This window comes from Scylla paramamosain, chromosome 6 (assembly GCF_035594125.1).
Source record: "Scylla paramamosain isolate STU-SP2022 chromosome 6, ASM3559412v1, whole genome shotgun sequence".
NCBI lineage: Eukaryota > Metazoa > Arthropoda > Malacostraca > Decapoda > Portunidae > Scylla > Scylla paramamosain.
The window spans coordinates 8,297,501-8,312,141 of record NC_087156.1 but is presented as its reverse complement, the minus strand read 5'-3'; the positions used below and the strand labels follow the sequence as shown (position 1 = coordinate 8,312,141).

General features: G+C 37.9%; 1 protein-coding gene across 4 annotated transcripts in view; it reads right to left on the bottom strand.

Annotated features, from left to right (window-relative positions):
• LOC135101272 (hemicentin-1-like) overlaps positions 1 to 14,641 on the bottom strand; it is a 193,015-nt gene that overhangs the window by 22,016 nt on the left and 156,358 nt on the right. For 2 of the 4 annotated variants that reach the window (XM_064004976.1, XM_064004975.1), the window contains exons 9-10: positions 14,559 to 14,641; positions 13,908 to 14,031 (exon numbers count right to left, since the gene is read on the bottom strand). The exon at positions 14,559 to 14,641 is cut by the window's right edge and continues 87 nt beyond it. In XM_064004976.1, coding sequence (XP_063861046.1) covers positions 13,908 to 14,031; positions 14,559 to 14,641 — 207 coding nt within the window. Of the gene's footprint in view, positions 1 to 13,907; positions 14,032 to 14,558 lie in introns of those variants that run through there. The other 2 variants (XM_064004977.1, XM_064004978.1) reach the window with 1 other exon arrangement.

Below are 14,641 nucleotides of genomic sequence, written 5' to 3'. Positions count from 1 at the left end.
AGCTGATGGTGGTGGTGGTGCCACTTAGCGATCGAGGTGAGTCACGGCGAGGTTAGAGAGAGGGTGGCAGCCAGCGCGGGACAGTCAACTAGGTGCCAGGCACACAAGGTAACAGGAAGCGGACTGAAAGCTGTTTTTTTCTTCTCCATCGCTTTCTTCAGGTTCTTCAACCTTATTTTGGTGATCCTCGATATCTTCGTAATAATGATGGAGAAAAAGAGGTTTGTAGATGCAAGTAAAGTAAGATGGGTAATGGAGATCAGAGCGGAGAGAAAACATACATAGCTCCCCTCTCTCTGGCATATCTGCTATAGCCTGAACGAGTGTGTGGTATTTATAACCTCGATATAGTTACCAGATTTAGAAATGCCAATGAATGCCATGTAAACAGGATAGTTCATCGTTTATCAGTAGTACTAAAGCAATATCCAATGTTCGCTCGCTGGGCAGTGGAAGAAGGTAACGTCACGGGAGAGGTGAGAAAGAAAAGGGTCGTAACATCTTTGTTTTTACGCATTTCGCAAAGAAATTTTGTCATAATAAGATCAAATGATACACGAAACAATGTTTTTTTTTTTTCGAATATTTACAATTTTTTTTACCTTTTTTTTCTTTTCTTTTTTTTTTTTTTTTTTTTTTGGTAAACGGTCCCCATTAAGAGTTATAGGTAACTCATATCTACTTCAGAAAAACAATGAATGACGGCAAAAAACAAAGCAAATCGTGTATTAGAATTCACCATTAAGAAAGCTAAAAAGTAGAAGTCCAAAAGTAATATCAAAGTTATATTTAGCACTGGTCAGACCTCCTCTTGATTATTTTGTGCACTTCTGATCTCCATGTTACAGAAAGGATATAGGTCTGTCAATCAGAGAGTCAGAGAATGACCAAAATATACAGGTGGTGAGGAGCATTCCTTACAAAAGAAGACTGAAGTTCTGAAATTTACATTCCTTAGAGAGGTGTAAATTAAGAGTTCTGATAGAGGTCTCTAGGTAGTATAGGAATATAGCCAGTAAAATGCTTCGATTGGTGATGGACGAGTGAAGCGTTGAGTAACCTAAAATAAACTATACTAACCTAGAATAACCTAACCTAACCTAAAGTAAGATAATCTAAAATAACCTAACCTAACCTAAAATTACTTAGTCATTTATATATAATAGTAAAATAATGAAAAGTGGAAGTAGGTTACAAATCACGAAATGGGCTAATATTCAAATCACTCTAGCTAAAAACTTTGCGAGAGCAGAATAATTGTGGTATATACTGTTAGATAGGAAATTTCTTTTTGCGTTCAGTGGTATGTCTCCTCTCTTGCTGAGACAAACAAAAGTTGATGAAAATTGTAGAAAATGAGATTATTTATAAAATCGTATTTTCAACACTATTATAGTTTTTTTTTTCAAGTTACTCATCGAATTCACCCAATTGAAGAGATGAAAGCTACATCATATTAATTTGATAGAATTTTGCTATTATATGGTGTGAATCTCGTTACAAACGACAGCGTAGTTCGTGAAATATTAGTGTTGCAATAGCGTTACAGTCAGGCCGCGATGCGCCGGGAAACTTGACTAATATTCAAATCACTCTAGCTAAAAATTTTGCGAGAGCCGGGTGATTGTGGTATATACCTCTGGATAGGAAATTTCATTGTGCGTTCAGTAGTATGTATCTGGCATAGTTGAGATAAAAATAAGTTGGTGAAAATTGCGGGAAACTATGGATAATTTTACAAAATACCATTTCCAACACCTTTCTACTTTTTAAAAGTTAGTAAATGACTTCAAACAACAAAACAAATGAAAGCTATATAACGTAAAATTGATAGAGTTATGCTATCATATGGTGTTATTTTTGTTAAGATCAGTCGCGTAGTACTGGAGATATTAGCGTTTGAATAGCACTACGGTCGGGCCATTCATATTGTAACTTCAAACCTCAATAGAAAACTTCGCTTCGCTTCGCTCGTAGCAACGGTGAGATAAAAAAAAAAAAAAAAAAACTCAGGACCGGACAAGGAATGTGTACATGCTTGATACACTTAGATTAAAAAAGAGATAAGAGAATGAGTGAAATAGACTTACTAATCAGGTTGATAGTGCCGAATCATTAGGAAGCTTTAAAAGTGAAAATAGGTAGATAAGTTTCGTACATTAAGGCCTGACGGCTTCTTGCAGCTTTCCTTACTTCCTTATATTCTTACTTTCTAATTCTATGTTTCTTTTTTTTTATGTTCTTGTGTATTAAATATGATGAAATGGAATCAATGAGTTAGATAAATGAAACTTTCTCAGCTAAACAAAGACACAGCAAAGAAAATAAAGCTGCGCAGTATTTTTGCCTACTAGGGATATGAGAACAACGAATACACAACACTGGATAATGAATAATAAAACACCTCAAAATAAGAATGAAAGGAAGGATTGTCCAAAGATTTTTCCATAAGAGGAATCTATGCTTTCGAAATCTTTCAAGTCCCCTGTCGAGGTCCAGGATGCAGTGAGGAACTTGCTAAAGCAGCAGATAATACGTGAGACGACGCGACACTTTATGTTCACTAGCGAATTTTTTTCGTAACTGTTGTGTGATTCCAATATTGTACATGAAAGGAGCAATTTATTTTGGAAAAGTTTACGCATTTGTACATGCACGTTATATGTAGTATGGATGTGTTTCATTAATCAATATCAACATCGCATAACTTTTCTTTTTAAGCTCATCGTTAACTTTCACTGCCTTTGCTTTGCATATAATGATTTATGTTTCTTACCTTTCACTATATTAATATATCTATATTTACACACACACACACACACACACACACACACACACACACACACACACACACACACACACACACCGCAGTGTCTCCATATCTGTGAAACACAATTCCTTATCGCTACATTTTCTGGGAGCTTTGATGAATGGAAAAAACATTAATGGCATCCACTTTCCAAGCCTCCAAATTTACTGTAACACTCAGGTTCTCTATCAGCAATCAAGACATGCTTCATATAGGGGCATACAATTCTCTCGTTTCCGGTTTTTACCTTCCTTGGAAGAAACAGTAAAGAGATAATATCCTATCCACAGCATTCAAGGAACCATCGGCCCCCTGCGCACCCCTCCTCCATTTATCGGCTTGGGTGTTGGGGGTGGGAGGGAATAAGTGGGGTCTCTTCTTCCACTCTATTAGATTCAATTTCCCTCCCATTACGGTGAAAATCGTGTTATTCTACTGAAGCAACGTCCCTCTGTGTGCGTGTTAATGTCATCGCCCGTCCCAAAAAAGGAGAATGGAATTTTCGGGTAAGAGGAAAGAATAAAGACACTTTTTTATCAAATTTTGCTCTTTGATCGTGGATACCATTTTTTTTTTTTTTTTTTTTTTAAGGCCTGGGGAGTGGAGAGAGGATAGGACGCGCCATGTTTAGTGTTTCTTGATCGAACAAAACAAGAAGGTCTCTCTCTCTCTCTCTCTCTCTCTCTCTCTCTCTCTCTCTCTCTCTCTCTCTCTCTCTCTCTCTCTCTCTCTCTCTGTCTGTCTGGTAGGAAAGTGAAAATACTGGTGTATGATATAATAAAAAAAAAACACATTTCTAAGAGTAGAAAACAATAATGAAGTAGAGAAAACACAGGAGGAGGAGGAGGAGGAGAAAGGAAAAGAAAAGGAGGAGGAAGAGGAGGAGGAGGAGGAGGAGGAGGAGAGAGAGAGAGAGAGAGAGAGAGAGAGAGAGAGAGAGAGAGAGAGAGAGAGAGAGAGAGAGAGAGAGAGAGAGAGAGAGGATAAAGAAATACAGTAAGTTAAATACAGCGATGCAAGCTTTATGTGCGTTAAGTCAATCTCTCTCTCTCTCTCTCTCTCTCTCTCTCTCTCTCTCTCTCTCTCTCTCTCTCTCTTTCAGTCTTTTATTATCTCCGGCGGATTGTTCGTCTCCAGGAAACGTGACCATTTCCTCATCTAGCGTTGTTAATTACAGCGGTCTTGAATTTCCCGGGAGTGCGATTTAACAGCGAATTGTTGTTAGGTGGCTGAAGACAGAGGAGAGAGAGAGAGAGAGAGAGAGAGAGAGAGAGAGAGAGAGAGAGAGAGAGAGAGAGAGAGAGAGAGAGAGAGAGAATGGTGAGTGGTGATGGTTAGCTAGCATATTCTGTCACCCGGACGTCATGTGGGATTTGTGAGCAGGGGTGAGTGAATGACCGTCGACTGTCATTCTTCTTTCCAGGAGTTCAAGCAACATACATGAAACCCTTTCACTGATATTTGGCGCAGCTTTCTTGAAGCATCAACTGCTTTGACACATGTTTTCTTGTTCTACAGCCATTGCCAATGATTTTTATTGGCTTGATATTGTAAAATCTATTATGAATCCCTTTTTGTCTTGTAAGTGTTTAGAAACATCTCGTACATTGCTCTTAGTGTCGTGAATTGTTGCATATAACAGTAAAAAAGGTTAACAGATCCCAGAATGAGTGTGGAACATTTTCCTCTCTAGTTTCCCTCCCTGATTCATTCACCCCTCCCTACCCAGGTCATTTTCTCCTCCTGTACCTTGTTTCCCGCATTTTTCCATGTTGGTTTATTCCCCTACGGTTTTTTTTTTTGTATTGGATACTTTTGTCTTTTGAAACGCCTTTTTCTGTTACTAGACGTTTTTGCGGTCTGATATATATATATATATATATATATATATATATATATATATATATATATATATATATATATATATATATATATATATATATATATATATATATATATATATATATATATATATATATATATATATATATATATATATATATATATATATATATATATATATATATATATATATATTATTATCATTATCATTTACGCATGCGTTTTTCTTCTCGTGAATATTTATCACTGAACATTTTGTCTGTAATGTACATTTTTTCTTCATGAACAGTTTCCCTTTCAGATATTTTTTCCCTTACTCTTTCTAAGGGCATTTCCACTCTGTGGACATTTCTTTTCAATGTTCTTCTTCAATGGTGTCCCTTCTTTTATTACATTATTCTCCTGAATATTTTCCTTCTAAGAAGTTATAATTTCTTAGAAATTTTTCTCTTGAGATTTCCCCCCCAACCTCCTTATTTAACCATTAATATGACCTAACCCAATATAACATGATTAACAGCAATAGTTTTGTTTAGAGTTTCATTATCATAACACAGAGCTATCAAATACATGCAAAGGGGGAAATAGCCACAGGGGAAATGTTTAGAGGGGAATATGTCCAAGAGGGAATATATCAGGAGGGGCGGAGAATGGCAAGGGGTGGCGAGAAATGTCCATGGGGAAAACGGCCTTTTACGTTACGTTACCCCGGGGGGGACCACTCAATGGGACTGGTCGATGAGAAATAGAAAATACATGTTGCGGCGCGGTCATAATTCCCAGGCGTGTTATAAGAAATTTTTTTCCTTCTCTCTCTCTCTCTCTCTCTCTCTCTCTCTCTCTCTCTCTCTCTCTCTCTCTCTCTCTCTCTCTCTCTCTCTCTCTCTCTTTTCAAAACGACTTATGACAGAAACTCGTCGTAAAAAGGCACGATAGAAAACGTACGTACCTTTACCGTGGCAGGAAATAAAGCAGCCCGGTCCATAAATCTCACTCCCGGGCAAAAGTGGTTTATTGCACCCTAAGAAAATAACAATTTCTCGCCGTGCCAGCAGTGTTGTACGTACTGACTCCCTTGATTACGCGAAGATTAGCCGACTCTGCTGGATTTCAGGCTGGATTAGATGAACTTAAATGAAGTGTAGTCTTGGTCAGTGATCGAGTAATGTACCATACTTACTTCTAGATTTTCAGACTCATTGTTAAGACCTCAGATTTACCAAAAGTCTACGTGTTGTTTCCTTTTGTAAGATTACACTTAGTCGAAAATATTTGTTTCTGGGTAATAATCTTTATTTTTTTTATTCACTGTATTTCAAAACACTTAAAAAATGGCAGTGATTTTAGAGTATAAGTTTGTTGTCAGCATATCGATTTCATTGAAATGATGATTATAAACAGATCAAAGGTCATCCTAAAATTGAAGGAAAACACATAAATGAAATCAATGCAGAAAATTAATTTACTTTTGGCTACTCTAATCTAAACTAATGTAATCTACCGTAATCTGACCTAACTCAGCCTAAACTAATCTAACCTAACCTAACCTAACGTAATCTAACTTAACTAACTTATCCCAACCTAACCTAATCTAATCTAACTTAACCTGATCTAACCTGACAACCTAACCTAACCTTAACCTAACCCAACTTATCCTAGCCAGACCTAACCTGAACCAACCTAATCAGATCTAACTTTAGCTAGATTGATCTAACCTAACCTAACCTATCCTAACAAAACCTAACATCACCTAACCTGACACCACACAGAATGTACCTACCACGACTGACATACAACATGGGATAACCTTTCTAAACACATTTCTGCAAGCAATACTGAGGTTAATGTGAATCTTAGTAATCTCCCCTTTAATCTTGCGTCTGGTTCTCTCTGTGCTCCTGTTCCCGCCCCGGTCTGGCCATCGAGGACCTCCAATAGGTGTTAATATTGTCGAGTGCGTGTGTGCCTCAGGGGGCGAGAGGGACTAGGGTGGTTGGGGTCTGCTCTCCTGGTGCAAGGTCAAAGATGAGACCTTGATTGCATGGCGCTGAAGAGAGAGAGAGAGAGAGAGAGAGAGAGAGAGAGAGAGAGAGAGAGAGAGAGAGAGAGAGAGAGAGAGAGAGATCAAATCTACTGGTATTTAACGAGGATATCTGCTGAATTATGCACCTCCACTTGTAAGCCACGAGTGGGAGGTGAAGTGCTAGAGTATAGGATAGAACAGGGAAGGAAAACCAATGGAAAGGAGAGAAGATAGAGATGGGCAGAATGAATAGAAGAGAAAATAGGTATGAACAGAATAGAATAGAAAAAAGAGATATAAGGCAGAATAAATTAGAACAACAGAGAAATGAGAATACATATGAAAATATAGAATAGGGTAGAAAATATAAAAGAGAAAAGAGAAAAATTGATAACAGAGAGAGAGAGAGAGAGACAGAGAGAGAGAGAGAGAGAGAGAGAGAGAGAGAGAGAGAGAGAGAGAGAGAGAGAGAGAGAGAGAGAGAGAGAGAGAGAGAGAGTTAGCTACAATTTCTAGCAACCAGTTCTATAAAGTACCAGCATCGCTACTTATTCTCCTTTCCCCCTTCGCCATTTACACGTATTAATAATGGAATATTTGGGAACGAATGCAAGGGCTGCCTGTTAATTACTTCCGCCTGCCCCATAAATACGCTTAAAAAAAAAAAAAAAACACGAGGGATTTTGTATATACGGCAGAACATTAATTCAACATGCACTCGTATCTTAAAAATAGATTACCGTAAGCAACGATATTTCAGTAATGTGACCGAGTATTATAACTATATATTGGTCACACGGAATTAATAGTACTGTTAGTTATTGTGATTACAGCATCTGGGGCGTACCAGCCGGGGTGAGGTCAGTAATGGTGGTGGTGGCGGTGGTGGTGGTGGTGGTGGTGGTGGTGGTGGTGTTTAGGGGAGAAAGGTGATCTCGTTAGTGATGAAGAATAGGGCAGTGGTGGTGATGGTGATGGTGGCGCTGGGGGACGGTGATATGAGGCACTGATAGTGATGCACGGTGCCCAGGCTCGTGATGGGGATAGCAAGTGGTGGTGGTGATGGTGATGGTGCCTCCAGGCCGGGGATATGAAGTAATGATGATACATGACCAGGATGGTGATGGTAATGGTGTTGGTGATCGTGGGTGGTGATGATTATCTTGTGGAATGTAATGTTGGGTGCAAAGGAACAAACAGAAAAACACAAATAACTGACAAACCTTTTTCTCTTAACTTTTAGGGAGCGGAAAATTTACTGACTGCCAACAACCCCATTTTTTGTGCTTTTGGTCGTCCTTCTTTACCATTAAAAGATGATGATTACTGAATGGAACGTGAATTTGGTGTTGGGTGCAAAGGAACACATAAAGAAAATATGTGAACAAATCTTTTCTGCAACTTTTCGGAAGGGAAAAATTGATTGGATTCCATCCCTTTTTTGTGCCGTTGACTGGCTTTCTTTACCAATTAAAAACAAAAGCGCAGTAAATAAATAAACAAAAATAAAAAATGCAGCACACATATTGGTTCATAAGTGTCTCGTAATAACCTACATTAACTGAACTAAAGTGAAAAATGTATGCGTAAATGAGCATGAGTGGTGTATATTATTGACTGCATCCCGTGTTGATGGCTGGTGGTTAGTGATGATGGTGTGGGTGATGCTGATGGAGGTAATGACGTGGACTGATGAGAGTACTTGCCTCTGGATTGAACTGTATTGGTTATTTTGGTGCAATGAATGCTCTCGTGGACGTGGCATGGATGTAAGTAGTATTGCTGGTGAAAACTGCAATTATTTTTTTTTTTATTATCATTCTTATTTACGTGTGAAAGAAACTTATAAGGGGTACGGAAAATAGGTAAGAACACCACTTAAGTATCACTCCTTTCCTTCTTCCGTTAAAAGAAAAATGTATGTAGCATTGCTGGTGGAAAGTGCGATATATTTATTTTTACTTGTTTATGCGTGAAGGAGCCTTGTAAAGAGTACAAAAAATGAGGAAGAAAAACACGTAACTACCACTTTCTTTTCTCTCTCTCCTAAAAGAATCAATATAAAAAGCGAAAAAGTCCTAAAATTCATGACGATAGTGGTGAAGACTGCCCTCATGATGAAATTAAAAGGGAGATGAATAAACTAATAGGAGAAAAAACACTTATAGTGCCTTTTGCCAGCCTTGCCAGACGCCACAGCCGCCGCCGCCGCTAAAAATCGGTCTTTTGAGGCTAATAATGAGGGCGGCGGAGGCCAAGGTGCCAAAGCGACCTCGGAAATTTACGACAAGCCGCAATAAGAGAAAAGAAACTCATAACCGGCCCATACCAGCGGCATAAAGTGACTTTTATCGCCACATAAAAGCTGTATTATGAGCGGAGATGTTAGCAACAGCGAGGCTGGCGTCGCGACAACCAGTGATGCTAAGGGGAAATCAGATGAAACAGGGTAGTGGTGAGGAGGAGGCGCAGGAGTGAGAGAGTAAAGGTTGGAAATGTAAGAAGAGGGAATGAGAGCCATGAGGAGGAGAAGGAGGAGGAGGAGTAGGAGGAAGAGGAGGGCCAGAGTTGGGAAGGCAAGGAAGTGAGGTAGTGAAGGATGAAAAAAAAAGTGAGAGAGGTAATATAAGCTGAGATGAGGGTGAGAAGAAGCAAGAAAAGGAGTTGTGAATTGAAAGCGAGTTGAAGGACGAGTGGAAGCTGATGGGAGGATGAGGAAGCAAGGAATTCTGCGATGGGAAGATAAGAAATGGAATTCGTGGGGAAGATGTAGATTAGGAAGAGTAAAAGGAAGAGAAAGAGGAGGTAGTAAAGAAGTGAAGACAAATCAATGCAAAGAAAAGTCGGGGAAGCGAAGGATACAGCGATCACAGATAATTTGCGTACAGTTAGCAGGGTAATCAAATAAATCAGAAACTAGTATAGGATAGGCAGTCAGATTTGCTTTCGAGTGAACAAAACAAGGAAACTGTTGAGTTCATTACGAGAACAGGACATTAATTAACATACCATGAAAGGTATGGTATCTGGGAAGTCACGGTCAGGAGGGAGTTAGCGAAGGGATGCAGGGACGCAAATTGTGTATCTTAAAACGGATAAATTCATGAAGTTAAGATAAATATTCGTGGAATTAACATGGATGATGAATGCTTAAATAATCGGAAGTCCTGGAAAGTCTCAGGAAGCCTTGAAGAGTTACAAGAAACATTTTCTGATCTCAGTACGGAAGGTTTACATTAAATCAGAAAGTGAATAGAAATGAAGCTAAAGTAATATTCATAAATCGCAAAGCAACAATATTACCTGTGAAATTCTCGGAACTAACGGAAAAAAAAAAAATGGTGATAAACATTAACATTATAAAGATCACGACAACAAAATTAAGTCATGTTATCACACGTTAGATGGTATATAATATGCATAAACATATCCAGAAGCTATTTGCCAAGCTTGAAACGTGGTGTGTGTAATGAATATGTGCTTATTATAATAATTATTATTATGAATCATGGATGTGGGGAGTAGGAACTGACTGACTGAAAATAAATTTCGAAGTGTAACGATAGGTCAGTATTGAGAATGAATCAGTGACAAGAAAATACTAAAAAAGTTAGAACATGTGGGTAAACTAAAACATTTAAGAAGTACTGCCAAACGCTGTTGGTGTGGAAGAAAAGGAAAGGCAGACAAGATATGAAGAAATTGAAATGAAAAATGAGTTGAGACTGGCACAGGAGAAATGGGAAATGCCTTTTATAATCGCTGATGGTGATGGTGGTGGTGATGATAGTGTGTGTGTGTGTGTGTGTGTGTGTGTGTGTGTGTGTGTGTGTGTGTGCGCACACACACACACACACACACACACACACACACACACACACACACACACACACACACAAATATTCGTGGTTCTCAGGGCACCCGTTTGTATGCCCAGTGTGAGTCCAAAAAAGCATGGGCGGGCCACGCGAGAAATATCTTAGGAACAGAAAATATTCTTTAATTCGTAGCGGGACCATTTGTCTCCATCTGAAAGAAGCTGACGCGCGGCATTCAGAGTGGCGCCCCGAGGCGGCCACATGTCACTCCAGGAGGAGGCACTGACTTCTATTACACGGCCACACGGCGATGCTCCCTTCTGGCTCTGTCCCCGCAGGCGGTTTGATGAGCTGATGTGCTGGTGTACGTTATTTATTTATTCATTTATTTTTCTCTTTTTTTTTTTTCTCTCTCTCTCGTTGGCTATGGTGCTGCATGGCATGACGGTCAAGGAGGTCCTCAGACTGGCTTTGTTCAAACATCCATTGTTAAGCAAAAATAGCTAAGCTAGAATATTGTTTGTATATCATGCGCATTTTTATGTATACTGCGTGTGTGTGTGTGTGTGTGTGTGTGTGTGTGTGTGTGTTTACCGTTTCTTTTCCTAAATCCTTGTGTTTCCGTAACTAACCAAGTATTTATAAGTGTTCTTTAGTCTCTTTTTCAAACCTATTCTTGTGTGTATCTGTTATGCTTCCACTCTCATGCATGTTCTTAACCATAATGCTGTACTGGTATGACAGATTTCTCTGTATCAGCCTTTTTTGCCCATTTTTTTCTGTATCTTTCGATCCCTTTTTCTTTTACCTTTATATCCATCTGTCTGGCTATTTTCTCGTGTGTGTGTGTGTGTGTGTGTGTGTGTGTGTGTGCGTGTGTGTGTGTGTAATGGATTGCGGTTGTGCTAATTGTGTCACAGTTAATAATATTTTTAATGTTACGAATTTCTGTTTTAAGTATCTGTGTTTTGTTGTGTTTTTGTATGTTAAGTCATCGTTTATGATTTCATTTATTTAGTTAGTTTGTGTTTTTAGTATTATTTTATTTATGTCACATTTGGTAGACTGCGGATAGGTTTGAGGTATTTTACTGTTACTAATTTGAGGTTTAGGTATATACAATATTAGGTGTTTTTTGCGTGTTTTTAGATAAAGTAATTGGCTTCGGCTTTATTTGTGCTACTAGTCTCTGTTTTTAATTGTTGTATTATTCATATTTAAATCAGCGGACTGCGGTTATGTTTAGGTGTTTTACTTATTCTAGCTGTCTTAAGGTAGTGTTTTTCTTGAGTTTGTATAGTTTAGGTGATGGCCTGTGATTTCAAGACGTATTTTACTTGATGAACTTGCATTTTTTATAGCGCTGTTTTATGATCTTTTGTAACATGCATGCTGTGGTCAATAAACTATCTATTTATCTATCTATCTATCTATCTATCTATCTATCTATTTATCTTTGTGTGTGTGTGTGTGTGTGTGTGTGTGTGTGTGTGTGTGTGTGTGTGTGTGTGTATGCGTGTGCGTGCGTGTGTGTGTGCGCGTGTGCGTGCGTTTGTGAGCGCGTGTACGTACGTACGTGCTATCTCTGTTCATCTCTATTTATCTTTCTGTATGTATATATATATATATATATATATATATATATATATATATATATATATATATATATATATATATATATATATATATATATATATATATATATATATATATATATATATATATATATATATATATATATATATATATATATATATATATATATATATATATATATATATATATATAATAAACGGTTTATTATTTAGGCAGTTGACAAACTGAAAATGTACATAGGGGATGGGGAAAAACTTAACATTAATCCTAAATGTAAGTCTAACCTAGGAGGGAAATACTATTGATTGATGGCTCGCACCATGGTGGGAATCGCACTGAGTCTGTACCGGTCCGTGCGCGGCGCCTTCAGGGGTGTTATTTTGTTGTGGTGTCTGGTGGCACGGACAGGGTGTGTGTGTGTGTGTGTGTGTGTATATATTTGTTTGTTTTTATATATCTATTTATCTATCTCTGTCTGTCTGTTTGTCTGTTTGTCTGTCGGTTAGCCTGTCTGTTTTGTCTGTCTGCCTAACTTTATGTCTGCCTGCCTATTTGTCTTTCTATCTATATTTATTGGCGAGTATATGTGGGCGTCCAGTCATCCATGAATCTTTAGCCGAGTTTTTTTTTTTTTTTTTTTTTAATCAGCTCATTGCTTTGCTGGATTCCTGGCCATCCCATCCTCTTCCTTGTGCTTGGATAGCAAACCATAAGGAAAGCTGTGGTTCCAAGGAAGAAAATGTTTAAGAACATAGGCAGTTCGTGTTTACGGTGATATTGTTTGATTCATTCTTTTTTTATTGGTTTATGTATGTATATGTTTACTTATTCATTATTTTTTTTTATGTATTTTGTTTTCTTTTTGCGCAACACAAGAGGATTCGAGGGAATTCCGATCTCTGCTTGTTTATCTATAGTTTGTTTCGAGTAATTGGTGAGAAAAATCCTGTCCCTATCTCTCTTTCAGTATGTATTACTGGTGTCGTGATTTGATGGCCAACTTTTTTTTATTCATCTTATTCATTTTTTTTTATTTTTTTTATTTTATTTTCATCTATTTATTTTTTATCTTCAATATTGTAATTTAAAATATCTTGACAGGAGTGCGTTGAGTTGCTACCTACTGAACATTTTATTTAGAGTTACATAGTCATGATTGACTGAATTTCATTGCGGTGGCCTGGAATAGACTGGTAAACGAGAAAGATGAGTGGAACAGATTATGGGAGGCTTTTGTGCTGCATTAAAACAACAGAAGCTGCAGTTGCTTATAATATATATATACATACATATATATACATATATATATATATATATATATATATATATATATATATATATATATATATATATATATATATATATATATATATATATATATATATATATATATATATATTTGTATTGATATAAGTATAATTTGTGAAGTCTCTCCGAAGAACCAGTTGCCATGTAATGTTAAATACGATAGCATTATTGAATCGGACATCTAGAGAGACAACGCGAAACTGCAATATACGTTCAAAGTCTACATTTATTTAGCTTTCAGCCCTTTACCTGCTAATGACATAATGACACATGCTTACTGAATAGTTCAGACTTACTTTGCAGAAATGCAGATCGTAAAAAACGTTTGAATTACATCATTCCTTTTGTTGTCACTAGTCTTGGAAATTCTGCTCTAAGTTTTTTGTCAATAATTCTATTAAACAAAAGGAAAAGCTCCAACAGTCAAAGAAAAGCAGTATGCGATGCTATGATCGTAGATATGCATGTCAAAGTAGTGTTTTTGTGCTAAGCTAGAGGAGTGAGATCTTACCCGCAGCGATGATGGCGAAGGCGCACGGCACACTCTGTTCCCCAATACTGTTGAAGGCCCAACAGAGCAGCGTGCCGTAGTCCAAGTGGCTCTTCGGGGCATAGCTGGCGACCGACACGAAGTCCTGCCGGGGGAGAGGGGTGAGGAAAATGATAATTTGGGTGACGAGAAGAAAACTAACTACAGAAAAAGTTTACTACCTTTTGGTGTTATTTGTTAGGTTCGTTACTCATTTTCGTTAAGGTACATGTAGGAAGAGTTTAGTATGCTAGTTTTTAGTTTCGGACATAAATGTAATTTGGAGGAAGATACTAAAGGGAGCTAAAGAGGAGGAAAAAAAAAAAAAAGAGTTTGATAATAAGACTTTGATAGTTAAAATGTGTAGGAGAAAAAGTGAAGGAGTTCGTGAGCCTGGAGACGAGTGGGGAGGATGGAAATGAGTGGCGCAATGACAACACTCGTTAGAATTGAAGAGGGGAGAGATACAGCTACTGCTATAGATTTCACGGATGTATTTTGAACATTTGACTCAATTATAGAACTACAGTAAATAAGAAGATCCTTTTCTTCTGTGGATATTGTTGTTTGTCAGTTGTTAGTTTCATGTAGTCATTGGTAAGTGTGCAGTAGGGAAGAGGAGTGTTCACGAACCTGCGAAGTGACAGCGGAAGCGGGAATGGGCAGGTGCTCGGAGGTGTTGTTGAAGGTCCATCTGAAAGTGACAGGGCCCGGGC